Source organism: Diadema antillarum, unplaced genomic scaffold, assembly GCF_040938485.1.
Source record: "Diadema antillarum isolate AM-2024a unplaced genomic scaffold, OU_Dant_1.0 seq00000150_RagTag, whole genome shotgun sequence".
Taxonomy (NCBI): domain Eukaryota; kingdom Metazoa; phylum Echinodermata; class Echinoidea; order Diadematoida; family Diadematidae; genus Diadema; species Diadema antillarum.
Window position 1 is genome coordinate 287,514 of NW_027271223.1, and position 26,362 is coordinate 313,875.

Consider the following 26,362-nt stretch of genomic DNA (forward strand, 5'->3'; position numbering starts at 1 on the left):
TTCCTCGAGTGTCGAGATAATGGCCATATTTGCCTATATTTGCTAGTCTTCATAACTAACCCAAACATAACAGTAATATTTGAGGTCACTGAAATCACTCAAGAAACTTAAGCTTTATTTCTGAAGTAATTGACCTCTCACATTTCAGAGACCTGTTACTATAAACCAATGCTCTGTGCAATATGCATACATACTTTGATCAAAACGTCAATGCGTGATTTGTACATGATTAAGCATTTACGATTACACCAATGAAGCCAAACATCAATACAGGTAAGCCTACACATGTGACCTCAGTGACCTCTCATTGTCCTGAGAGGTCAAAGTTGGATATAATGCACAGGCTAATGACCAATGTTCCATGGAATGACAAGATTCTTCTATTATAGCATAAATGATTGTACATCGGGTATTACAAAGTTGACCATTGACTATACATAGAATATCAATATTCTGATACTTTGAGGTCATTGACCTGTCACCTTCCTCAGAGGTCAAAGGTAGAGACACGTGAGTAATTTCTCTTGCTCTGTGGAATAGGAAAACAATTCAATTGTAATACAAATGAATATAACATCTAAATCATGTTTGTCATCAACCAATTGCACCAAATATCAATGTTCTGACATTTTGAGGTCATTGGCCTCATCATAGGTCATCTGAGGTCATCAGAGGTCAAAGGTAGAAATCTGACTCGAAAGGCTCAGTGGAACATTGAGGCAATTCCTCTTACAAAAATTAGTTTTTAGTACATAATTATCGTGTTTCAGTTATGAGTGACGCATTAAAACATCAATTTCCTGACATTTTGAGGTCATTGACCTCTGGAGGTCATCAGAGGTCAAAGATAGAAACCTGTCAGGGCTCTGTGGAATATAAAGACAATTTCACTGTGACAAAAAATAAGTTTTAGTACATCATTACTGTGTTTTATCATTAACCAATGATGCAAAATATCAATTTTCTGACATTTTGAGGTCATTGACCTCTGGAGGTCATCAGAGGTCAAAGGTAGAAACCTGTCAGGGCTCTGTGGAACATAGAGACAATTTCACTGTGACAAAAATTAAGTTTTAGTACATCATTACTGTGTTTATCACTAACCAATGATGCAAAATATCAATTTTCTTAGATTTTGAGGTCATTGACCTCTAGAGGTCATCAGAGGTCAATTCAGACTTACCTCCCGATCTTAAAATGAATCTTATAGCATGTACTAACAATGGTGAAAGTTTCATGCTTTAGTCAAATTTTGCACAATTCTTCGGCTTATCTGCTCTACTATGAGCAGAGGCAACCCATCCTAACTTTTCGAAGACAAGACACACAGCTAGAGAATGAACTAAATATCGTGAATTTGCTACGTGCAGATTTCTCCCAATTGGACTTTGAGTGTAAACACTTCCACCAACTCTGCAAAACCATGTCAGGTAGGCATTGTGCCTTGTGCAATTGTGGTAATGACTAGAGTAATAATGTGGACATCAGGAGGGTGTTTCACGAAAAATTAAAGTTGAAGATCGACTTATATTCTTTGTGAAACACCCCCAGAGATCTATCTTGTGACGACAGCCTGTACAATAAGGTGAAATTTGTTGAGAAATTTCCATTAAATCCTAATAGCCAACAATAAAATTATAGTAATAGTATTTCATAAGGCAATTCCTTTTTATTTTGTAATGCTCTGAGATGCTTGGTGACGGAGCTTTTTCTTGTGATGACAGCCTGTACGGTAAGGTTAAAAGTGTTGAGAAATTTTTATTAGGCCTATTGAAATGATAATAACCAACTATTAAAGTATGGAAACCGAACGAGTACGAACGAAGACGATTTGACATAGACATTTGTTTCATTTTTCTTACAGAAATGATTCCTCTGCTCATGAAAATAACACCAAGGATAGAAAACACATGTACCTATATATGAAATACTAATATTTAATTGTTGGTTATTAACATTTAATGGAAATTTTTCAACAAATTTCACCTTACCGTACAGGCTGTCGTCACAAGAAAAAGCTGCGTCACCAAGATTCTCGGAGCAGGGAAGATACCATTAAATATTGCTTTGCAGCATCAGAAAATAAAATGGAATTGCCTTAAAAATGAATAAAACCTTTTTCCATACATTTTTATGACAAAAATGTCTTTCATTCTGTACAAATCTGGCACAAATAAAGTTGGGTCGAGTTGTCCAATCGCAAACCCGACCCTGGACAACTCGACCCGTCCAGGGGTAGGGACGAGTTGTCCAGGGTCGGGTTATCCCGCAGTCGAGTTGTCCAACCCCCTCAAATTTTGGATTGCATGATTATGGTCGAATCATGGGCAGCTTGCTGTAAAACATCCCATGTAGAGCTGCGTAGTCTAGACAGAAAAAAAAAGTCTGTCTGGAGGAGTCTTTTAACCCGTTGAGGACGAGTCCCGATTATACTCGAAAAGAAAAAATAAGTTTTCTGACAAAAATGTGTCATATGAAAATCAGCTCTGAGAGACACAAATAAGTGAAAATAATGGGTGAATTTATCTAATGATCTTTCAAATATCAGTTTTGCTACATGGTATGCATTTTGAGGTGATTGGAAAACTGTTCTTAATGAAATTCACATTGTAATGTAGTTACTGCAAAGAATATGAAATTTTCATTTGGTACAATTACACATTGTTTATCACATACAAGGTGAAGTAGACTGTATGTTCAATCTGACTGGAGATTCAGATGTTAGTTGGTAGTGATTGTACAGAATGTCAGCAGCACAGGGTATATGAGAGAGAGAGTGCGAGCGCGCTTGAATGCAGACTCACCCATCACTGTGAAAAGGCCATTAGAGAAATATTAATGGCTGACACTGGGTAATTGCAACTATTAATCTTGCTAATTGCGCATTGCCAGCTTTTTTTGACAAAGTGCTCCACATGTTTTGGTGATGTCAATGGCTTCAACCATTACATGTCATGACCAAAGTGCTTGATAGAGATCATTATATGCAGTACAGGCTGTCAGCAGTTTTATTTTTTTTTTTCAGTAATCATCGTCAAATTAAGTGCCCCATTTATACTGCTTACTCATGTTGTTCAAGCAGTCTTATTGGTTGAATTTGTCATTTTCCATATGCCGCCCAATCCAGTGTTGGCAATGAGAAATACTGCATAATTCAATTTAATGCTTGATTTTGTTCCTTGGCACAAAGTGCAATAGCTTTGTACTTTGATAGATTAACCCTAACACTTCCCACTCCAATCATGGTAGAGAGTGATTTAAAGTATGATCCTATGATTTATTTCTGCAGTGCCCAGAAAGCCGGACCCCCCTGTCGTGGGAAAGGTGACACATCATAGCATCGAGCTGTACTGGGAAAAGGCATCCAAGCAGGATACGGTTGCCAAGGGAGATGGGAGGCTACGCTACATCATCCAGGAGTCAGACCTCACCCAGGGATGGGGCAATGTCTACACGTAAGAGAAGCTGCTGAAAGAAAAGTTTCATTTTCCATTTTTCATAGGACAGCAATGCGTCTTGTCTGTGTTTTGAATTATTGTTGTTCTTTGTCATCATTTGTTGTCATTAATTCTGTTTTGAACAGACCTCTGTTTCCAATTAGTAAAGGCCAATTTACCAAAGAATGCAAAAGACACTTCCTCTTATCCCATTTTTATGCCTCCGCCATGAAGTATCACTGGAGCCATTATTTTTTTTTTTCCTTTTTGGTACAAGTATGCAAGTCAGTCTAAGATCAAGGCTGCTCTGCAAAACCTTTACGTATACATTGAATAAGATATCTTGTCTCGAAAGGGTGTCGGATCGAACAGTCAAAGCAGAGCATTGTGCTCGGAAAACTTGTGGGGTACTTTGATGGGCTGGCTAAAAGATGTGTTGTATAAGGTCTTTACTAATCTCTTGTGGATTGGTAATGAGAACCAAAGACAGAAAAGGAGAGAGAAGAGAGAACTTGGTGAATGAGAGAGGTGAAAGAAGAGACAAAATGCCATGACGACATTAAAAATCAAACATAAGAGAGAGAGAGAGAGGGAGAGATTTGGTATTAATGTTTTATTTTAGTAATGTTGTATGTTTTTTGTATGCCACAGACCTAATCAACAATAAGTATAGTATTACCCTTCTCACAGTCTAAGTTTCCTCTTTTAATTCGAGTGATAGATAGTCAGTAACATGTATTCTCTGAGCATAAATCATATTAAACCACTTCATATGTGTATGTGTGTGTTAATTTTGAACAGGAAGAGAGTTGATAATCTTCAAAAGGATTATCAAGGGGTATGTGTGTGTTTACCTGACCGATGTAACATAAAATTTAGTCAATATGCAAAAATTTGCTGATTTAATGTGCAATGTGTATCTCCGGATCTTTCAGATTTTCTAGAAGAAACGAAATGAAACATTACAGGAAAGACAGACGAAATCTTCAGATGACATGAGGGACAGATCAATAGATATAGCTTGGCTTTCGTTATGTACGGATTGTCTGTGGCCTCAGATTGACAAAAGACCTGTACACAATAATGAATTCATTGGATTTTTCACAAACTTTGAAATCTTTCACTTGCTTATTGTGGAGCATTTTCCCAGTTCATAAAACCTTCAAGGATTCTTGGTGCCCCTTCTGGGCAATGTCTGGGATATTCTGTTTTGGCTCTGCTTGGAAGCAGTTCAAATGTGTACCATCAGCTCTGAGGATAATGGCAGCCAGCACCATTTATTGCTGTTGTGGGGGGAAATTGTGGTCGTTATGGATCATTGGCCTCGGTTTCAGCTGCTCTCAGTGGAATTCTCATAGCGTTGTTGTTCGCCCGAGGTTGTCTGAAGTCGTTTGGGGACCTGTTTCATAAAGATGTTTGCAATATTTGTAAGTGGCAACATGCGTCATTGCTTTGGCAGTAGCCAGGAAAGGACCAGTTGGGTGTGATTGCTGCTGTAATGCAATTATTGCGTTTTTCAAGAAATACAATATGTTTTTAGTGAGACATGCCCCCAATAGACCTTATCTCATTTTTTTTTTTTAATTCCAAGAAGGCTGTACAGTACTGGTTGAGGTGGGGATTCATGCTTTTAACATTCCTAAGTGAGATAATGAGATACCTCTTATGAAATTTGAAAGAGCATGTAATTTTATGAAGGATTCAACGTTTATTTGATGAAAATTGGTTTTCAAATGGCTGAGATATCAAAAAAAGTGATAATAATAAAAGGCGACAGGCCACGCATTTTATTAAGATCTCTTTGTTTTACCTTGTTTTTGGATATCCCAGCCATTTCAAAACTGATTTTCATCAAATAAACTTTTGATACGCCTTAGAATCGCATGCTCTTTGACATCTCATAGAGTGGTTTCTGAACTCAAATCAGATGTTTCCACTTTTACAGTATCTCGCAAAACGTTAAAAGCTAAATTCTCACCTCAACCAGAACTGTACACATCCTTTAAAAGGGGGAATTTTCGCAACTCCATGATTATGATAAGACTGTACAGATGTGTAGCTTGGATACAGCTAATGAATTATGTAACCACATTTGTTACCAAGGAAACTTCTACCTGAAGCATGACACAGCATGCCGTGCACATCCATTCACAACTCAGATTACAATTCCACAACCTTCCCCACCCCCTTAAAAAAGCACAGTGTAAGTCAAGCGAGCATGTATTAAGATTATTTATAACATTGATTTCATAAAGTATAAACTGCAATTTAACCACATTAATCTTCAGATGAACTTTTCACATGATTTCTATTTACCAATGTACAGTGATTTTTTTTTCCCCCGAGTGAAGAATGAACTGCTCAGTTGTTTTGCGGAGGTGTTTAAGGCAAGACAGGTGGCAGCATTTGTTATTTTTAGTTTTAATTATGGTGAATCCTTTAATTAATAATGCGAACGTCACATTTCATATGTTTCCTTAGCGACCACAATGCTTCACTTGTAGAAGCGTGAAGTGGTTGCATATGAGACACTGTGATACGAGGTGTAAACGTTCTTGAGCGATCCAAAGGCGCTCATCTGTCATTGGTCAGCTATGAGGGGGGAAATGATTTCTACGTCACATATTTTTTACACCATCCTGTTTGGCAGCTAAAACGGCTGGGATGGGTGAGAGAGGGGAATAGGGAAGAAATTTTTCTTGATATCTGCTGTACGATATTAGATGCCATTGTTACTAGGCAGCTTCCAAGATTCACATACTTACTGTAAGTGTGGCCGACATAAAGGGTTTGATGTGGACAAAAGTCACTCAGCTCCAATAACTCGTGGGAATAACTTCTTCTCTAAGGTAAGTTGCATGGTCTGCATTTCTAATTTGATGAGGCAATGAACCTAGCAACGTGAAATATGGGATTAGTGTTTTTTGTGGGGTTGAGAGCAGAAAGTCACTCTAGATTTGGATTTCCCTGGAATGGGTAATTGTTCCATATGGTTGCAATGTTTGACAGTTCTAATGGCTTGCTTGATTGATACAAGTTTGTAGGTCTTAATGAAATACAGTATGAATTATGTCCAAAAGCCTTTTAATTGAAAAAGCATGTGGAGCATAATTACATTTATTTACATTTGTGCAAAGTTTGTCTGACCTTGCACTAATGTACATGTAGCTACTCGTAGTAGCAGCAGCCAAGTTCACACAATGTATCACATGTGTGACATCATATAGGCCTACATACTGTCTGCCATCTGTGTACTTGTTCATCATCATTATTTTAGAGATCATGGTTCTGTAGATATTACTGTAAAATGAGGAATGTTTGCAAGCATTTCTATTTTGCAAATTTTGCAAGTGCCAACATTCGCGAAATTAAAATGCACGCAAAAGTTCTTGTCTACACAATATGCATTGGATGCCAGTGGCACTTTGAGAAAATTGCATACTGCTAGAAAGGCCGTCAGCTCCAATCTGCGAAATTTTCATGCCGCGAACATATGTGACCCGCTACAACAAAAAGGTCCGAAAGTCAAGGCAGGACAAGTTTCTGAAAATGGCATGACATTATTCCCTTACTCTTCTGCTTTCATAGCACAACTCATAAAAGCACTCGGTTGTGGAGATATCGATGATTTTATTAGGGCATGTCAAGTGGCTAAGGAAATCAGAGTTTCGAGAAAAATGCCTTCAAAGTTTTCCTTCCCTCGCTTTCATGATCAAGGGGAGGCAAGACAGTTTTCACCGCTTGACAATAGAAGGCATGCTCCTAGTGACCTCTGCGATGTTCGTTCAAGCTTAGCGCCAGCGGTGTACGCACGACCAATCAGTAATCAGGATGCCACGCACTGACCAATAAGATCACTCCCTCGTTGCTAGGGGCGGAGCATAGCTGCGGCGCTAAATCCAAATCTTCGGACACGTTTCTGTTACATTGGAAGTCGGAAAATCATGGCCCAGAAAAATGCTGATTTCTTGCCTTTCCTTTAATCATTTAGCTTCAAAATTTCGGCAGATGATAGACAAAACATTAGACTACAAAATTATACCAAAAACTGAAATCTGATTGTTTTGACCAATTTTGATGATGCAACTTCAAACTCAATTTTCTCGGCTCAGCCGTCAGCGACTTTAGGATCCTTTTGTTGTAGCAGGTCACATATCATGTTTTACAGTATGCCAATGTTAACCACAGAACCAGAGAATGTCAACCACAGAAATGTCCCCAAGTACTATACAATGTACATGTGGCCAGTGGTATTCACCTATGCTGTCTTAAAATGTTATTTTCAAAAGTTCTTTGCTGAGATGTAGGAATCTCGTATTGGTGCTCAGTGTTGTGGTTAGACACATGCTGTTTCAGTAGCCTTGAGGTTTTGATTGTAAGTGCACTTTAGTGGTACAGTGATGAGGCAGTTATGATACAATGTACAGTTAACAAACAAGCTTCATTGACAGAAGATCAAACCCCCCCCAAAAAAAAAAAAATAATAATAATAAAATAAAAAATAAATAAATAAATAAAAAATGAAAAACAACAACAAACAAACTAACAAGAAACAAAAAATTACACCCAAAAATGGAACAACAAACAAAAGCAAACTAAGACCTATCAAACAAATTACTTTAAACAAAAGTGATAATTTTCCCTGCAGAAAGAGATACTGTAATATTTATTATCATTTCATAGCCATAAGGATGCTTTAGATTGAAAACAGTTTGTAGCAATTTGAGAAACATGCTTTAGTCAGTAAGTAGCGATAGTCTGTTTTTATCAAGTGGCTTGAACATTGAAGACCTCACACACATCATCTGATAATCTGCCTCCATAATTCTCAGCAGGTATTCCAAATGGCCTGCTGGTTTTGCATATTACCAGTGGCTATTTCTGTTTCCAACACCACCGGTACATCTTTGCTGAGCTAGGAGGGTTCACACTGTGCTGGGCTCTTGCCAGCTTTTCTGTGCATTTCTGGCACAATTGTAGATAGTTGGCTATCAAAAGCCAGTGCAAAGCTTGAATGAAGACCCTCTTGGAAAGTCAGTGAAACAGAAACCCTAGTGTATAAAGGCACATCTTGAAAAAGGAACAACCCAAAACAGAATCTGTCACAAAGCAGCCACATGTTAAATGCATGCTTGAGTGGACCCCTTCCTTTTGAAGCTTACATAGTAGATCTTTTTGTAAATGCTGGCTGTATTTAGACATAGTACTTTCTTCTTTTTTTTTGCATGGATCATGAATCTCACTTATGCAAAGGTTGCAGTCTGAGTAGATTGTGATTTGCTGCAGATGAAGAGGTTGGCAAATAGAAATGGCTGCCATTTAATAGCATAATCCTTGAGTGTACGTGGACTTTACAGAGATAAGTGGTTGTAGGTATCTATGGTGATCCAGGGCGGCTATTACCGGTACCTAGTCTGACTTTCAGACTTTTAATGCTCCAACTTTTACTCATTTTAACTCATTAGGTGTATCAGAATTAGAAGAGGCCATCTCATCTTATACACTGTAACTTATTAGTGGTACCTGTAATTGCAGGTCCTTAAAGGACAACTTCACCTTCATAAACATAAGGATTGAGAGAATGTAGCAATATTAGTAGAACACATCACTGAAAGTTTGAGGAAAATCGGACAATCCGTTCAAAATTTATGAATTTTTGAAGTTTTTGTACAGTAACCGCTGGATGAGAAGACTACTGCAGTGTGTGAATAACTTAGATGTCACATGCGTACAACAATATAAGGAAAATATAAAGAGAATTTCACAAAATTTCATCTTTTGAAAAAAGTTCACATTCCCCCGACTCGTTACCGACAAATGTTATGGGTAATATTATTTCCCCCACCTTTAGAAAGAGGCAAGTCAAGTGCTCTATTATTATGCGAAAAAAATGAAAATATGTTGAATTTTCTTTTACATTTTCTTTATACTGTTGTACGCATATGACTCAGAAGCTGTAGTAGTCTCCTCATCCAGCGGTTCCAACACAAAAATTTCAAAAATTCATAACTTTTGCATCGATTGTCCAATTTTCCTCAAACTTTCACTGATGTGTCCTACTAATATTGTTGCATTCTCTCAATCATTATGTTAATGAAGGTGAACTTGTCCTTTAATACCAGTAACAGGAAAATATTTTTGGCTTTATAGATCCTTGCATTATATATATGCTGTATGCCATATAAAGTTTGAAAACATAATTTATAAAATATATTTAAATGCATGTAGAAGGAATAAAGAAGCTGATGGCATGGGATTTAGACTAGCCATGGAGGTATAAACAACCTCCATGGACTAATTGTTGTTAAGTTATATTCCATCTCTGAAGCCATAGATTTTAAAGTGTATTTTTAAGTGTTGATTCAGTGGTTGCAAGGTGCACTTTGTGTGTGTCAAACAGTCACGAAGAGCATCCATTAGAGACTGTCAATTCCAACTGTTACACTCACAACTGCTTTCCCCTGGCATATCCTGGAAAAAGTGTATTGTGTTGGGTCGATGAAGCCGACAGTGCATGCTGTATTGTTCTTGTCGAGTAGAAATCTTGCTCTAATTGTGCTCTGTTCTGCTTCAGTGCAGTGACGCACAGCAAAGAGCCGTTGGGTTCTGTCTCAGCCTCACTGCAAATGTCAGGAAAGAGGAAAAAGGGGAGGAAGGTTTTATTCTCGGAGAGTTGTAATATGTTTATTGATTTTTCACATCGTAGACGGATGCGTTCGCTACAACAATGACTTTGGAAGGTTCTCAGTGAACCAAAGAAATGCTTGTTATACATCTAGTCTGTTTTCCTGTGAGGTCTGACCTTCCTGACATTGACTCCCAATCAATATCATGGCACAGATATTTTCTTTGTGGAGCCTTACAGGTTACAGTGAGCCTATGGCATATTGTCATGTGCAATATCGTGTACCCTTTTTAATTTCGGTTCAGTAAAGAGATAACTTTCATAGGAAAAAGATTTGATTCAGGCTCATTAGGCACGGTCAGACTGGCAAAAGATCGTGAAGTTTAAGATTGCGATCTTTAAGATCTTGAAGTTTTGCCAGTGTGACCGCAAACTTCCCGCGAAACTTCTCGCGAAACTTCTCGATCTCTTCGCGTTCGGTGCCTCCGAAGCGCAAGGCCATTGTCATGTACAGATGTGCATTGTTACATCACAATCACTAGCCATCGGACGGCGCACTCTTTCTTGCGTGCGTACGAATGGCCCAAACTTCACGATCTTAAACTTCTCGATCTTTTGCCAGTCTGACCGCGCCTATTGTTTCATGACCTACAAAACAGTGTATACTGTTGGAGTTGCCTTTAGGAAAAATCAAAAGAAAAGGAAAATTTAGAAAAGAGCAGAAATTGTGTTTAATACATGTAGTACCCTGTATACTAAAGAACTATCGCCAAATACTGTGGTATTTGGGGTGATAATTAAAACTTTTGAGTGAAATATGCATGCAAAATTTATGTTTGAATCATGTCACGATGACCACAGATCATACAGCTGTGTGTTTTAGATGTGACCTTACACTGCGGAACACATGTCCAGTTTTTTCCTGTAGGAGAATAAATGTATGCACAGTACCGTACTGGCTGGTGAAATACCACAGTAATTCACATTAGGGCCATTCTCACTGCAAAAAATCGCGATATGAGAACTCGCGATGCTTTACCTTTGTGTCCACATTGGCAGGTAAACATTGCGAAGGTAGCTCCGATGCCAACAATCGCGATCTTTCATGACGTACTGAGCATGCCCAGTTTACTCCAATCGCGTGCTCGGCCTTTGTTTGGGGTCAAGCGGATACGGAAGTCACGTGAGTAATATCACAATATTTCTGCTGCGTGCGTTCTCATTGCAAAACTCCTTGCGAAGTTTCGCTCGAAGTTAGAAAAATCGCACTCTGTCTTGCGATTTTTCGGGCGATGGTTTAGTGAGAGTTGCTAGGCAACTTTCACCGTAACTTCGCGATTTTTCTAATATCGCGAGTTTTCACCTTCAATGGGAATGGCCCTAATGTGAATGCAAATGCACCAAGAAATACGTACATGTACATATGTGTACATTGTGAAATTTAGTAGGGTATATAGGGTGGTACATCTGTAATTCAAACTTGCCGTGAAATCCGCATTCAAGATTTGAATGTGAATCATGTCACGATGACCACAGATCATACAGCGGCCGTATTTCTCACGTGACCTGACATGCTTCCTGTGTTCTCCAGTAGGAGCTACTAGTAGGCCTATGTGCATTCTCAGTGCTTGTTTCAACCATACAGAGGTGTACCTCTTGACCAGAAATCCTACATTATTATGTGAATGAGAAAAGTATTGATTAAGTCACAGTGGTATCTATTGCCATGGTAGTTTGCTAATGAGAATGGTGCTGGCAAATTACTGTAAAACACTACATGGTTATGCAAAATGTTACCATGCACAGGTAGTTGCACACGGTAGTTGTACACTTTCGTCCATTACATGAATTCACCTTCTTGGGCAGGTCTCAAGTGTCCACCAACACTGCCTGTCTTTTGAGTTAAAAATCAATAAAACCGGCATAATGCTCTTTTGGGTCTGCTACCTTCAAAACCATAGGGTGCATCACTCTCTCTCTTCTTTTTTTTCTCACCCCCCCAGTTCCCAATATTTCAGTTTATTATCTTATCTTTTTATGGAGCACACATGTACCGGTACTCAACTGATAATTTACAGGTGCGTGGCTTGATGTTCATTGCCGAGTGATCGATGAAGAGCGAAGTTGGTTCAGGCCATGGGCAGGTGCGAAGGATAATATCTCACTTTATTGACTCCACCGTGCAGGGTTGCAGAGTGTATGAATTACAGGATTGAAGACTGCACAATACAATGCTGCTGTGGTATCCAATATCATGTAAAGCGAAAGAAAGAAGGGGGATGGATGGAGAATTGCTTATCTTGCCCAGATGGCATGACTGTCTCTTTATAATATATGAAGCATGAACCCTGTCTCAGAAATAAGTATATCTCTCTATATATTCTTTTTTCTTTTTTTTTATGATGTTTACAAACTTTCACATTTGTATGATTTTTCTTGAATTCTTGCACAGGGGTTACGGAACAAATCACGTGTTTGATGGTCTTGAGCCTTCCTCGCAGTACAAGTATCGTCTCAAAGTCATGAACAACAACGGGAACAGCGAATTCAGTCCAGCTGTCACTGTCACAACAACCAGTGAGTATTTTCTGTCACAGCTAACTTTACTGATGTCACTGAGTTTTAATGAAAGGAGTGCCAGTTCAAAGTCTGCTCAATAATAGATTTCTTTGCAGTCTTTTATTGCTCACAGCTCTGGTAAATGTGAACCAAGCTGGGACTAGGCCATACAAGTTGAAAATACTCATGACATTTGCTCTGCAAGGGAGGGCAAGATTTTGTCCCCCTCCCCCCCCCCCCAAAAAAAAAAAAAAGATGACACCTACAGTTTCATAGTTCAAATCGCATCAGCTGAGAAGGCCATTGGATATCGCCAAATTTGTGCATGTACCAACTTTCGACAAACTCAAAACCACCAAAATATCTGAAATGAGACCCCCCCCCCAAAAAAAAAGAAAAAAAGAAGTGATATACTTTGACAGTATGATACAGTACCACTTGTACAGAAAGCAAGGCGTAACCCTATTTCAGTGACCTGAAATGCATTGTTTAGACGGGCATGCTGTCTTTCCCCATATCACATATTAGCATGATAGAGATCACCTGTAATCCAGTCGATTCTCTGACAGTAATAATTGATCAGGGTTTTCTATTTCATCAAACTCTTTCCCTATCGTTCGATGCTAGCTGCCTTAATTACATTTCAGTCCCATCTGTGTAGTTGATTGGTGATGGGTATGTGAAATGTCTCTTTCGAGCTGCCGCAGCACAAAACAAATGTTGGCCCTGCCCTTTCAGGAAGAGGAGTCTTCAAGAGCTGGTGCCCTTTACCCACTTGGGTTGCCCCAAAATTCACATTTCTTTTTTCTCTTTTCTGAGCTGGATATGTGTATCGATGTAGAATACTTAGGTGAAGGGAGGAATGGTGTAGCATTGAGTTGATTAGGGGGTGCACCATCCAACGTGCTGCAAATTCTATACCTCATACTCTTTTTAATTTACCTTGGATGAAATGATCCCTTTGTAATGAATTTTACATCATTCTCATATGGTCTGTTAATAAGAAATGAGGCAGCTGTTCAAAATCACATCAGTTGCAACTGTAAAGAGGTAAATCTACAAACAAGATCAATCAATTACACTTAACATAGGTGGAATCATACATCAGCTTAGAAATCCAATTCAAGTCATACATAAACAAGTGAAGCAGATGTATTTTTTAATGTTTCAAATGATTTGTTACTTATTGGTCATGGTAATACTAATAGAGATGGGGACATCACAAAGTTATCTATTATGTTTAAACTGATCAGAGTTACAGAGATTGGGACACATACAGTACACACACATGCATTGATAAGCAAGAATGAGAAAGTGTGTCAGTCATGCACAAATACAACTCTGTGGAAATTTCATGTGTTAAAACAGCACAACCACTTTGTCATCACTTCTAGTTTTTTCTGTCCTGCTTTCCAAGATAGATAGATAGATAAATAAATAGATAGAGAGAGAGGGAGAGAGATGTCATGCCAAAGAGAGGGATGAAAAATAGATGTGGGATGGGATAGGAGAGGCCAAACAATAGGTAGGAATGCAGACAGGTGCAAAATGGAATGCATTATTTGAATGCTGCCTGTAAACATAGTTTAAACAAAGAGAACAAGAGAGAATTGTAACAGAAAAAATGCAAGAGTGGGGGGGGGGGGGGGGGGGGATGGAATAAACAAAACCACCCCAATAAAATGAAACAAAGCGGAAATGTGCACAAATGTGACATTTAACTGATGAGGCCCATTAATGCACAAGAGTTTAATTGGTTTTTAATCAAGATGCAAAACTCGATTTGATTTGCAGTCGATCACACATGACCAAAAAAACTAAGCCAGTTGCAAGCCAAGCAATCTAATTCCCTGAACTCCAGCTATGATTGTGATTTGAGCACCCTCACCACAGAAGCAGTATGGTGAATGGCATCGTGGAGTAGATACACCAATAATGATATTTTTTTATTTCATGTGCAGTTTGCTCACACTGCGCGAGGTAAATTATGACCTGCAGGGGTAAAAAAAAGCAAGATGGACCAATTTTCACATCATGATGTGGATCGTGATATGTGGGGATTTATTTGTGTCTATAGATGCACAAGTTCTGTTGGTTTTTGTGTCATTTTGCGGAAATCAATTTTTATGAAATGTGTGCAAGCCCGCCTAACATTTGGCTGCAGCCATAGAATGTGATTTGAACGCAGGGCTGGAACTTCAAAAAGTTGATGACGAGATGCATTCGACAAAGTGTCCCATTGTGACTGTCAATCAGAGAAGGAACACTTGACATGAATTATCACAGCTGCATGTTGTGTGCTGAGTTGCCATGGTAACAGATGTTTAGCACTGTCTACTGCTGACATTGTCGACTCATGAAGAAATTGTTCAGGACGAGCTTACTGTACCAGTTGGTACCAGGTACATAATATTCAACGTTAGCCTTTACCGAGGAGCTAAGGGTTCAAGTGATCTACAGTCTGTATGCAATCACTCTTCTTTTGTTGTTGTTGTGTGCCATCTTTCATGCAATGCATGTGAAGCCCTTTACAACCTGTGTCATTTGGTACTATACTTTGAAGAAATCATTTATAGGCAAGAGATACATCTTAAGGGATTTTAAAACAGTTAAAGGGGTGGTACAGTATTGGTGGAGATGAGAATTGGGCTTTCAGCTTTTTGTGAGATACCAAGAAAACACTTATGAAATGGTACAGAGCATACTATTTTAAGAGGAATTCAAAGTTTATTTGATGAAAATCGGGTTTGGAATGACTGAAACATCCAAAAACAAAGTAAAACAAAGCGATCGTAAAAAGTATGGGTCCCACACTTTATTAGAATCGCTTTGTTTTGGATATCTCAGCCATTTCAAAACCAATTTTCATCAAATAAATGTTGAATTCCTCATGGAATTACACGCTCTTTCATATTTCACGAGAGGTTTCTCATTATCTCACCAAACAATGTTAGAAACCTGAAATTAGGTCTCAACCAAAACTATACTATCCCTTTAAGGTTGCTCCATGAAGCTCAAGAGCAGGGCAACTGTTTAGTGTTGACCCAAAGTCTCTGAATTTAAAATGTCTTTGCCCCCAGTCCAGATGCAAAGAAGTCAAGTGATATTGTATACAACACTGTATACTTTTAGAGATGAAAGATGCATTTGTACTATGCATCCAGAACCTGACTTTTCTATATGTATACCCTATCTAAGAAGTATGTACATGTATAATGTAAGAAATGCAACGACACTTGCCTATTCATGTTTGTTAAAATGTGTGCACAAGATGTCTCTGGAAGGATTAATGCAAATGATTACTCTCAGTGATATTCGCAGGGCATGCAGACCAGATTATGATGTGGCTGTTTGTGTTTTGAAATCTGTTGATTTCTACAATTTACACATGATGGGAGTTGGACATTTCATGCAGTTTGCAGGGTTGCAAATGACCAATAATGTAAGCAGGCACATAAAGTATATCTCTGTGGTTCACTAAACAAAGATTAAGGAAAGGAGGACAGGTCAGGAAAGCAGGGTTAGCCAGTAACCCACATTTAAACACTCAGCTCAGCGTTCATTGGAGGAGAACACAGAGGAATCACTGAGTGAAGGATCCATTTTATCCTACAGCCCAAAACTATAGAAACATACCCCAAAACAAAACAAAGCAGAGGAATCAAATTCTTGAGAAGCCTGTACACTCTGTTTAAAAAAAGGAGAAAAGAAAAGAAAACAAGATGTTCTACTCCTTGTGAAAGCGTAAACTCAGTTGGCACCACTTAACAGCAGTAACCCTATCATCTCTTTCTCTTGAAATGAACCAGAACGGTGTTGGGTGAAGGAGACAGGAATAGTTTCACACTCTAGGGCTTTTTACACTTGTAAATTTTTGCTTAGTCCCGTACCAATGGTGGGGCTAAGGGGGGCCTTAGCCCCACCGTTGGTACGGGACTATCCTTCGCCCACTTTCTGTTTACACTCGTTTTTGCCAAAGTGGGCTAGCCCCACCGATAGTCCGGTACTATCTGGCCCTGCAAAATAGCAGGGTTAGCACCGCAATTGCAGTGCCAAGCAAGTGAGTGTAAACAGAATGAAAAAATAATCGTGGGCTAAGCGACGGAAGACGAAGTCCGACCCTCACTGACCAATCAGAAACGAGGTAATCAAGTGCTGCCGGTGCGTGCGTGTACGTGTACAGTACACAGCGTAATCATGAATATTCATGTGGTTTGGAAAGTCCGGGGCTAAGAAATACGAGTGTAAAAAGGTCAGTTTTCTCCTTAGCCCCGGACAAGAGATAGTACGGGACTAATTGGCCAGTGTAAAAAGCTGAAAAAAATGGTACGGGACTAACGATAGTCCTGGGTCAGAGAAAGTCCGGGGTTAAGAAACACAAGTGTAAAAAGGGCTAATGTAACAGGACAGGATAGTCTTCAGAAAGGACTTTTTTTGTTGTTGAAATCTTGGAAATGTAGGTATTCATCATTTTCTCAGAGGAAGGGGAATGTTCTCTCGTTAGAGGGAAAGTTATTGTGTTTCATAGTAGCCACTATATAAAAAAAAAGATTCAACGTTACCTGTACATCAATTTCATACTGCTCAATAATGTGAATGATGCTTGATTACATGATTAGCAGTCACCAAAAAAAAATTGCATCTAAATATTTACTGGTTTTTGCATCATGTATTTGAAAAAAACGTAAGAAAGAGAGTTGGTTTACCTTCACTGGGAATGAAAAAGTGTTGAGAAATCTGTCTTCTTGAGCAAGAAAAAGGCTACTTGTAGTGGTTATTGGAGATATTCAGTTTTATTCTTTTCAAGACTGTTGATCCTGTGAATTGAGGTTATAGGGAAAGTTGTCCAAGACATTTCACTCTGTCGCTGAAATCCAGTATCTAATCCAGTTGGTTGCATACAATGAGAGATTGATTTTTTTTCCTCAATATTCCCAAGTTGATAAAGAAAGACTACTAATGCTGGAAACCAAGACAAGAATTTGCAGTGTTTCCTTTGGCATTTCTGTATTTGTGGAGAGAGTGTTGATATCCCTTTGGGGAAGGGTCTGATTTCTGACATGTGAGAGTGAAGGATTTTGATTGATTGCCATTCCTTTTGTCTGAAGACCATGGGACCTCCAAAATGGTCCCCTTTGCACATTATGCAGTCTGTGAGATGTTTCAGACTTACAATGAACTTGTTACAAAACGTGTTTACTGAGATATTTGTAAAGGCATCACCTTGTTTCAAAACATGTTTCTTGTATCCAGTTCAGGCAGGGAGGTGAGACAAAAAAGTTTTGTCTTACAATTTTGTACTTCCCTGGTTCAGGCAATCCTTCCAGGTGTTTCCTACTCAGGTTTAGCTTGCTTGTGGGTGCACTCTTTCATTCAAGGTGAACAGTTTGACCTACAGTAGTAAACTAGATTGAGGAGATCCAGCTGTCAATCACTTGACCATGCATACACTTTTCCATGGTGTGTGCATTATATTTGTCCATACTCGTGCATGAAAGCATAGAGAGAAGTGTGTTTGATTGACAGACCACTGAGGTTGGGACACACAGCTTGGGGACACAGTACAATAGCATTGAGCAAGGAGACTCATTCCAGTGTCTTTCCCCCTATTTAGACGCATGCCATTTTATACCAAAACTCGATAACGAAATGATGTATAAAGAATCATCGTATAGCTGACAGACCATTCAGACTCTAATTTTGACCGTTCTGGGAAACGTCGTATAGATGTGCAGTTTCCCACTGTGCATGTTTTTATAGTCATGAGTGACAGCTGTGGGGTCACCTTTCGTGCGTGCTCCCATTAAGCCCCGCCCAGTTATACCGTTCTATGGTCGCCATACGTTCAGATGCACAGGGAATGCTGATTCGTTATCGAGTTCTAGTTTGAAACGATGCTCTTACCGTCGTTTCGCTATACGTCGTTTCGTTATATGTCGTTTCGTTATACGTCGTTTCGTTAGTCAGCATTTAGACGTATAAATTCATCGTATAGCTATACCGTTTTGGTATAGCTATACCATTCTAGTATAAATATTTTTGCGTCTGAGTGCCCTGTTTATTACACTCACTGAATGACTCTAAAAATGAAAGTTAGAAATACATTTAAAGGAGAACAAAACCCGATTACGTAGAAATACATTTAAAGGAGAACAAAACCCGATTACGTACAATGTGTGGGTTGAGAGAATGCATCAATATTAGTTAAACGCAACAAAATTTGAGGAAAATCCATTGAAAAGTTGTGAATTCTTAAAGTTTTAGTGCTGCCATTGCAGGATGAAAATAATGCTGCAGTTCATGATGTCTTGCATGTACAACAATATAGAGAAGATATAAAGAAAATTCAACATTTTCATTTTTCTAGTGTAATGAAAGAGCGTTTGACTTGCAACCTCTTTCAGAAAGCAGGGGGGAATGATATTACCCTTAACATATGTCAGTAACAAGTCAAGGGAATGTGTGTTTTTCATTAAGAATTAAATTTCATCTTTATTTTTTACAGAGGAGCCCCAAACTGGTGAGCAGCTACACAAGGCAATAACCCTGACCCAGGACATCCAAAAGGTGCGGGAGATTCTCGACTCTGGGGAAGTCCTCATCGACGTACCAGACAAATTCGGCTACACCCCGCTCATGGCCGCTGCCCAGAGGGGGCTCACGGAGTGAGTGGGAGTGTGTTGTGTTTATGGCTTTTGCTTTGTGAAATATCATTGTGCACCATGCCGTGTGCAAGAGGTATTTGGGCATTTACTTATAAAATATAAGTAGAGTGAACCAGTTCGCTCACTAGATTAAAAAATGTCAAGATGCACGGATCTCTTACATTAATTGTCCCTTAGTTAGACTAAGGGCTTGTAATATTGACTGTTCATTGGAACCTTTATGGTCAAACATTCATATACAGTTGACATGTTACTGTTAAAAGTGGAAATTTTCGCGCAGCAACCAGATGCTAGCGCGAAAATAAAAGCACGCAAATATTTTTGCATGTCATATGTTCCAGTAGTTAATGTCCTGATTCCGCGGAATCAAAAATACATGAAATCCATCTTACCCAGCCGAGCACGAAAAATTACTCGCACGAAAATATCCACTTTTACAGTATAGTAGTGTTATTGTCTTCTTTAATAATCTTGTAAGGTATCAAAGCTATCTCTTTGACTGACATCATGTTCGCTGTAGAACATTAGCCCATCAGTTGTCATGAACTTCATGCACTGAAAGTGAGTTTGAGCTTAGATTTATGTCACAACTACTCAAAACCACTTTATGGTTTCAGCAAGTACCAAATTTAGTAGTTTTTGCACATAATAGCACCTGTGATTTGGGTATGAGAGGATTGCACACACCTGCTTGCTCATGGTTGAGAATGTGCGCATACCTTTTTTGATATGATGTATTATTTCATAAGTGCATGCACAGCTGCACTTAAATGGGAATATGATGTTCAGGGTTTTTATCCTAAGGTCTACTTATTTCTTCTTTTTATAGCAACTTTTTCAACTCTAATCCAAGGCCTCTGACTACATTTTTCTCTACTTTGATATGCAACTTGTCTTTGCACTGCAACTGATATAGGAAGTTATAACCAGAATGGAGCTAGCTTGTACTGTCAGCATAACAAAATCAGTTGCAGTATACCTTTCACCAGGAATCCCTACAGAAAACATGAAGTGTCAAGATAAAAATTAATTGTTTGAATGTACATTAAGTGTTGCTGCATGCGTATACTTGTAAATCTGTGTTCCTGTTCTAGTCTTTACAAATATGTGTATAAGATGGATGGTCAGCCAGTGCTTGGTGGATAGTGTAATGTAGAGAACACTAAGTTTGTGACCATTGTGTACTGTGATGATTTCTCTTACAGCATGGTGGAGCTTCTTATATCACACGGTGCTGATGTCATCATGCAGAATGGCAGTGGGAAGGATGCCCTCATGCTAGCTTGTTTCGCTGGGCACCTCAAGGTGGTCCGGCAGCTGCGGGCCCAGGGGGCTTCATGGGACACCAAGGACCTGGGTGGGTCCACAGCCCTGCACTGGGCAGTGGACGGGGGTAACAAGGACGTTGTGCAATGGGCCATCATGGATGGGTCAAAGGTGAGAAACTTTCAAAAGTTTCACATTTTCTTCACGCACACAAAAAGTGGTGTTAATGACCATTATTTTGCAGATGAAATAAAGTTCTGAGTTCTGATGGCATTGCTTTACAAATCTCCCACTGACCTACAAATAAATGTTTGCTTACTTTTCTCTTTGAAATGAATTGAAAGGAGAAAGATTGTATCCTGCAGGTAGTATTATTATTTCACAGATAAATTTTAAGCTCCTTCACAGACCAATGGAGCATAAGGAGAATATAATTTAATGCTTGAGTGATTAACGAACCCCTGTGAAGCTTTTTGTATCGTCCTAGCCTTCTACTTCACTGATCAAGATTTTTTTTTTCTTAACAACAAATTCTTGTCTGTTTCAAAGCTCCATTTATCATCAGAACACTTAATTAAGTCATTAACCTGACAAATTAAGAGCAAAGCAAATACCAAAATCATCCATCTGACACAGAGCACAAAGACCACAACATGTGCTTCTTTGTGACTTTCTTGGGGGTTTGCACATCTGAATCCTGTTGTTCCAATTCACCTGCTGAAGGCAAGGGAAGGAAAAGGGAAACTCCCTCTTTTGCCATTCGTCTCTTCTTTTTTTTAACATCCTTCACCAGGGAGAACAAAAGAATGTGCCATTGCTTCTTTGTATTCAAAGCGGAAGACAAAAATAAAATGAAAATAAAAGAAAGGGATAAACTTTAAAGTCTCACGCAAGCAGATCTTGAAAACTCATAAAACTGTCTGGATGACTGGAGTGCTTTCGTCTTTTCTTGTCACGCCTTCACCCCAGTGGGTGCCTGGGAATTGTTTTGAGGGTATCTCTCTGTCTGTCTCATATCTCAGTATTGTGATCCAACACAAACTGTTCAGTGGATTATCTTGGTACCAAGCCAAAGTATGCTACATGAGTTGCAGGTGTGATGTGTATTAATTTGTCAATCAGTTGCAAGTTCAGTATTCTTTTTCAAGCATATTATACAATCAGCACACCTTTGCTTTCCCTTGTTTGTTGTCATCATCTCAGATTGATGTCAGGGATTCGAGTTCAGGTTGGACTCCATTGATGCGCTGTGCTGCAATTGGAGGCAACCATGAGATTGGAGAGGTCCTCCTAAACGCTGGTGCAAATGTCAACATCAAGGACAGGGACCACAAGACGCCACTGATGGTTCGTGAAGATTAGTAGTATAGACCTCCCCAATCATACTGAATTTTGAGGAAAGAATCTCAATTGTGACCATTTCCAGTTCTTATTTCAACAGGAGTTTCATATTTTTCTGGATGATTTTACTACACACACCTATAGGAACTGCTCTTTCTTTCCTACTTTTGAGCCATATCATCCCAATTTTTCAGTCAGAAAGGTTGAGATGTCTGGTAGTAATAATAGTGAACATTTCTACAGCGCAACAGTCCATTCAACAAAATGTTCATGGTGCTTTAAAGGACAAGTTCACCTTCATAGACATGTGGGTTGAGTGAATGCAGCAATATTAGTAGAACACATCAGTGACAGTTTGAGCAAAATCGGACAATCCGTTAAAAAGTTATGAATTTTTGAAGTTTCTGCTCAGTCACGGCTGGATGAGAAGACTACTATAGCTTGTGATGTCACATGAGTACAACGATATAAAGAAAGAATAAAGAAAATTAAACATATTTTCATTTTTCTCGCGTAACAAAAGAACACTCGACTTCTCTCTTTCAGAAGGCAGGGCGAATAATATTACCCTTAACATACGTCAGTAGCAAGTCGAAGAAATATGCACTTTATTCAAAAAGTAAGTTTTGTGAAATTCTCTTTTTATTTTCCTTATATAGTTGTACGCATGTGACATCATTCACTGTAGTAGTCTTTTCTTCCAGCAGTGACTGCGTAGATACTTAAAATATTCGTAACTTTTGAATGGATTGTCCAATTTTCCTCAAACTTTCACTGATGTGCTCTACTAATATTGCTGCATTCTCTCAATCCTTATGTATATGAAGGTGGACTTGTCCTTTAAGGCTATAAGGTTTTAAGGAGTTTAAAAAAAAAAAGGAAAGGAAAGTGTGTGAAATGATATTGTGAAATTATTATTTATCTATTTTTTTGCGTGGCTTGTTAAAAAAGAGATGTTTTGGGGGGACATTTTAAATGACTCCACTGAGGATAACTGATGTACGATGACAGGGAGTGGGGAGCAAGGTTGGATCCTCACCCCATTTTACATTCCCCTCTAAAATTCATGTGATTGTAATTAGAAAATAGGACACATTTTGTACAATCACTATGTATGTCAATTTAAGATCATACATGATATATGTCAACAGGTACCCATTTTTAACCACAGATTTTCATGGGTCCACACATTTTCAAATTGATAAAAGTATAGATGATTGTTTTCAGGAAATTATTGTGATATAAACTTCACCAAACCTCAGAAATCATTCAGTTCTTTTTTTTTTTTTTTTAAAGAGCAAGGCTTACTTCATACCATCCTCTTTGATTCGCTGTAACCAGCACAACAAACTACCTTCACTCTTGATTCCTGCAGATTGCAGCGCTAAATGGGCACCAGAAACTGGTTCAGGTGATGGTGGAGAAAGGGGCCGACCCGATGGTACGGACGGAACATGGCATGTCAGCGTACGAGATGGCCAAGTCGTTTGACAGAAAAGTGAGTCAAAGTTTGAATGCCTACGACAAGCATCCAAACTTTGTAGCATTAAAATGTGTGGATGTGTCATGGCTTTGTGTGTATGATACCAAGAAGTGCAGATATCAATTTTGATAGATTGATCACTTTAAAATCAAAGGTGACCGGGGGCCTGTTTTGCTAAGCCTTAAAATCAGACCCAAGTTCAAGTCAATTGATCTTCTATGGAACAATTTTAGGATCAATCAGTCCTCAGAAGTTAGGGACCATTTCACTATTGAAGCTATTTGGGAATGTGTGTTTTACGCCCACATTCTAGAATACACCTTGAATGTTAGTATATCTTTCCCTCCCAACTAGATTCTGCTCTGAATCTGTCATAACCGTGGTTTCATTGTTTGGCTCGATATAATTCCACTTTGAATGAAATTAATTCAAAGTTTTTGTTTTGACAGCTGTGTAACTGACAAATATTTATGAACAGATTCACGATTGTTTCTTGTAATTCTCACAGCTACCTCTTTTATTGGAGATCAGCAATGGGCAGTTAGTGCCATTGTTTAATAGTTCATTCTGAAAATAGTGGATTTCCGACTTGTTTCCTACAAGATATGTTCTTTCTCCATAGAGTCATCGCATGGCAAACCCAGTTTCCTTCAGTGAGGAGTTACTGTAAAATGAGGAATGTTCATGTGCATTTAAATTTCTTAGTTCGCAAGCACCAACATTCGCAAAATTAAAATGCACTCGAAAGTTCTTGCCTACACCATATGCATTGGATGCCAGTGGCAACTCGCGAAAATTTCATGCTCCAAGAAAGGCCGTCAGCTCCAATTCGCAAAGAAATTTTCATGCCGCAAATATATCCTTTTTTACAGTAAGCTCTTTCTCAAGTGTGTCATCAACTGAAGAGAAAAATTCTAGTATAAACCTTGAAAATGGCTATAATGGTGTAAGACGGTAACATTGCTGATACGCAGAGATTGCACATGCTTCTGATACAAAAAGACCAATTAAAAATTAATTTGTTTGCCTTTGGATCTATTCCTCTTGGTCAGTACGAAATGTTGTATGGCACACTGGCAGTAAACCTTTGCATAGATTGCTTGAATGTTTAATGTAAAATGTCACTCTCCTCCAATTCTCACCATGATGTTTCCTTTTTTTTTCTGTACAGAGTGTGATGAAATACTTCGAGAAGGTTTTGCAGAAGAGCCCCAACAAACGTCCTTGAAGGAAGCTAGTGTTGACATCCGCCATCCTTCCACTCAATGCATACTCCATTAGCGCTTGACAGGCAGCACACCGTTTCATCTCCGACGATAAAGTAGTTTCACATCACATAATCACAGCGATCTGGGATAAACATATATCGTTGCTGGGGCGACAAGACCTCGTATCTACAAAACGTCAAATGTTCAGGAGAGCCAAAAAACATGGCGGCCAAAGCACTGTGGCAAATGGGATAGCCTTTCCTTTGACATGCTGTGGTGGCTTCATTTTTGGAGAAGGACAGTTGGGATTTGCACAGGACATCACTTAACCCATTATTTGACCATTAATCCAAAAAAGTCATTTTCACCAAACTTGCAGATACAAGGTCTTGTCACCCCAGCGACGATATGTACCTTTATGACATACATTGTAATGTGCACTATGCAAGTTCAGAAAAATTTATCACCCTAGGGCAGGGCATTCATGGTTCTTTCATTTACACTTTTGATAAAGAATTCAGTAGTGTAGCACATCATGCTTTCCTTTTGCCATCCTTACTTTGTTAATAGTGTTTGAGTACAGAATATCACATGGTGAACATACCACACCACTTACAGTGCAATCCTCCCCCCCCCCACATCTGAAGAAAAATAGTAGAAAAATTGTTATAAAATATATAGCACATATTGAGATTTTATTTTGTCCAGATAGGGGAGGGTTAGGGTATCATAAATCAGCGCAAGTCAACCTACATTTACATTGCATACAATTAGGTCTGTTAAGTGTCGAAATGTGGCACACAGAAAGAGCATCCAGCCTAATCAGTTTGCACTTCCCAATAAAGTTTCTAACTCTTGACCATTCTAGAAACATTAATGTGCTAGAAGCCCCATTACTGGCAATGAATTGAATTACTGTAAAACCAGACACATCTGTGGTATGAAACTTTCGTGAATTGGATCAATTGGCCTCTTTTCCAGCATGAAGCTTTTGCAAATTGCCAACCATGATGCCGTACAGCATTGTACTGGCATTCAGTGCATTGTGTTGACAAACATTTTCATGTGCTATTTTGCTAACTTCGCTAAAGTTTCGTGCCCATGAAAATTTCTGGTTTTTCGGTAGTCATTTGGGGCATCGTTTGAGGCAACAAAGTGAAATTTTTACTTTGGGTGTACCACACCATACTTTGATAATTTAATGCCATGGATGTGAATTATTGGTAAATAGGAGATGACATATACATCTTTGATAGTTCTGGCAGCAAGTACTGAGTTGATTTTGCATGTATGATAATCTTTCACAGGGCAATAGAAATAGTGATTATTAAATGTTTATTCTGCCATTTGCATACCACAGTGTAATTTGATTGAAATATGTAATTGTAAAATGTGTTTGACTGATATTTTTGGATTGCTGCCTTTTCAAATATTCCTCAGCTTGTTACATTTTCATTTATACTTTTATAACATTTATGAAAAAGTTCTGTGTATTTGCTATGTACTCCGTCCATATTTGGATTGAACCAAAAAGATACATATTTCTTTGTTTTCATGATATAATATTCACATGTTCACTCATTTTCTTCAAATTGATACATACCATAGTCATCAAACACTGTTCATATTGTGAAGAATATCATCAAAAATGGAATGACTTTACCAAAATTATGCCAACATCATTTTACCATGTTCCATGTAAGTTATGCTTATTCTCTTGATGTTCATCCTAGTCATATTAACAAGTAATGTATTCACAAGACTTTGGACAGTCTTCT

General features: G+C 38.6%; 1 protein-coding gene across 1 annotated transcript; it reads left to right on the plus strand.

Moving 5' to 3' along the window:
- The first annotated feature begins 1,294 nt into the window (after positions 1-1,294).
- Positions 1,295-25,056, plus strand: LOC139727764 (fibronectin type 3 and ankyrin repeat domains 1 protein-like). Its single transcript, XM_071638742.1, has 8 exons — positions 1,295-1,430; positions 3,290-3,455; positions 12,515-12,639; positions 19,127-19,286; positions 20,492-20,723; positions 21,756-21,899; positions 23,269-23,391; positions 24,548-25,056. The coding sequence occupies exons 1-8, from the start codon at positions 1,424-1,426 to the stop codon at positions 24,602-24,604; spliced, it is 1,014 nt and encodes a 337-aa protein (XP_071494843.1). The 5' UTR covers positions 1,295-1,423; the 3' UTR covers positions 24,605-25,056.
- The last annotated feature ends 1,306 nt before the right edge of the window (positions 25,057-26,362 follow it).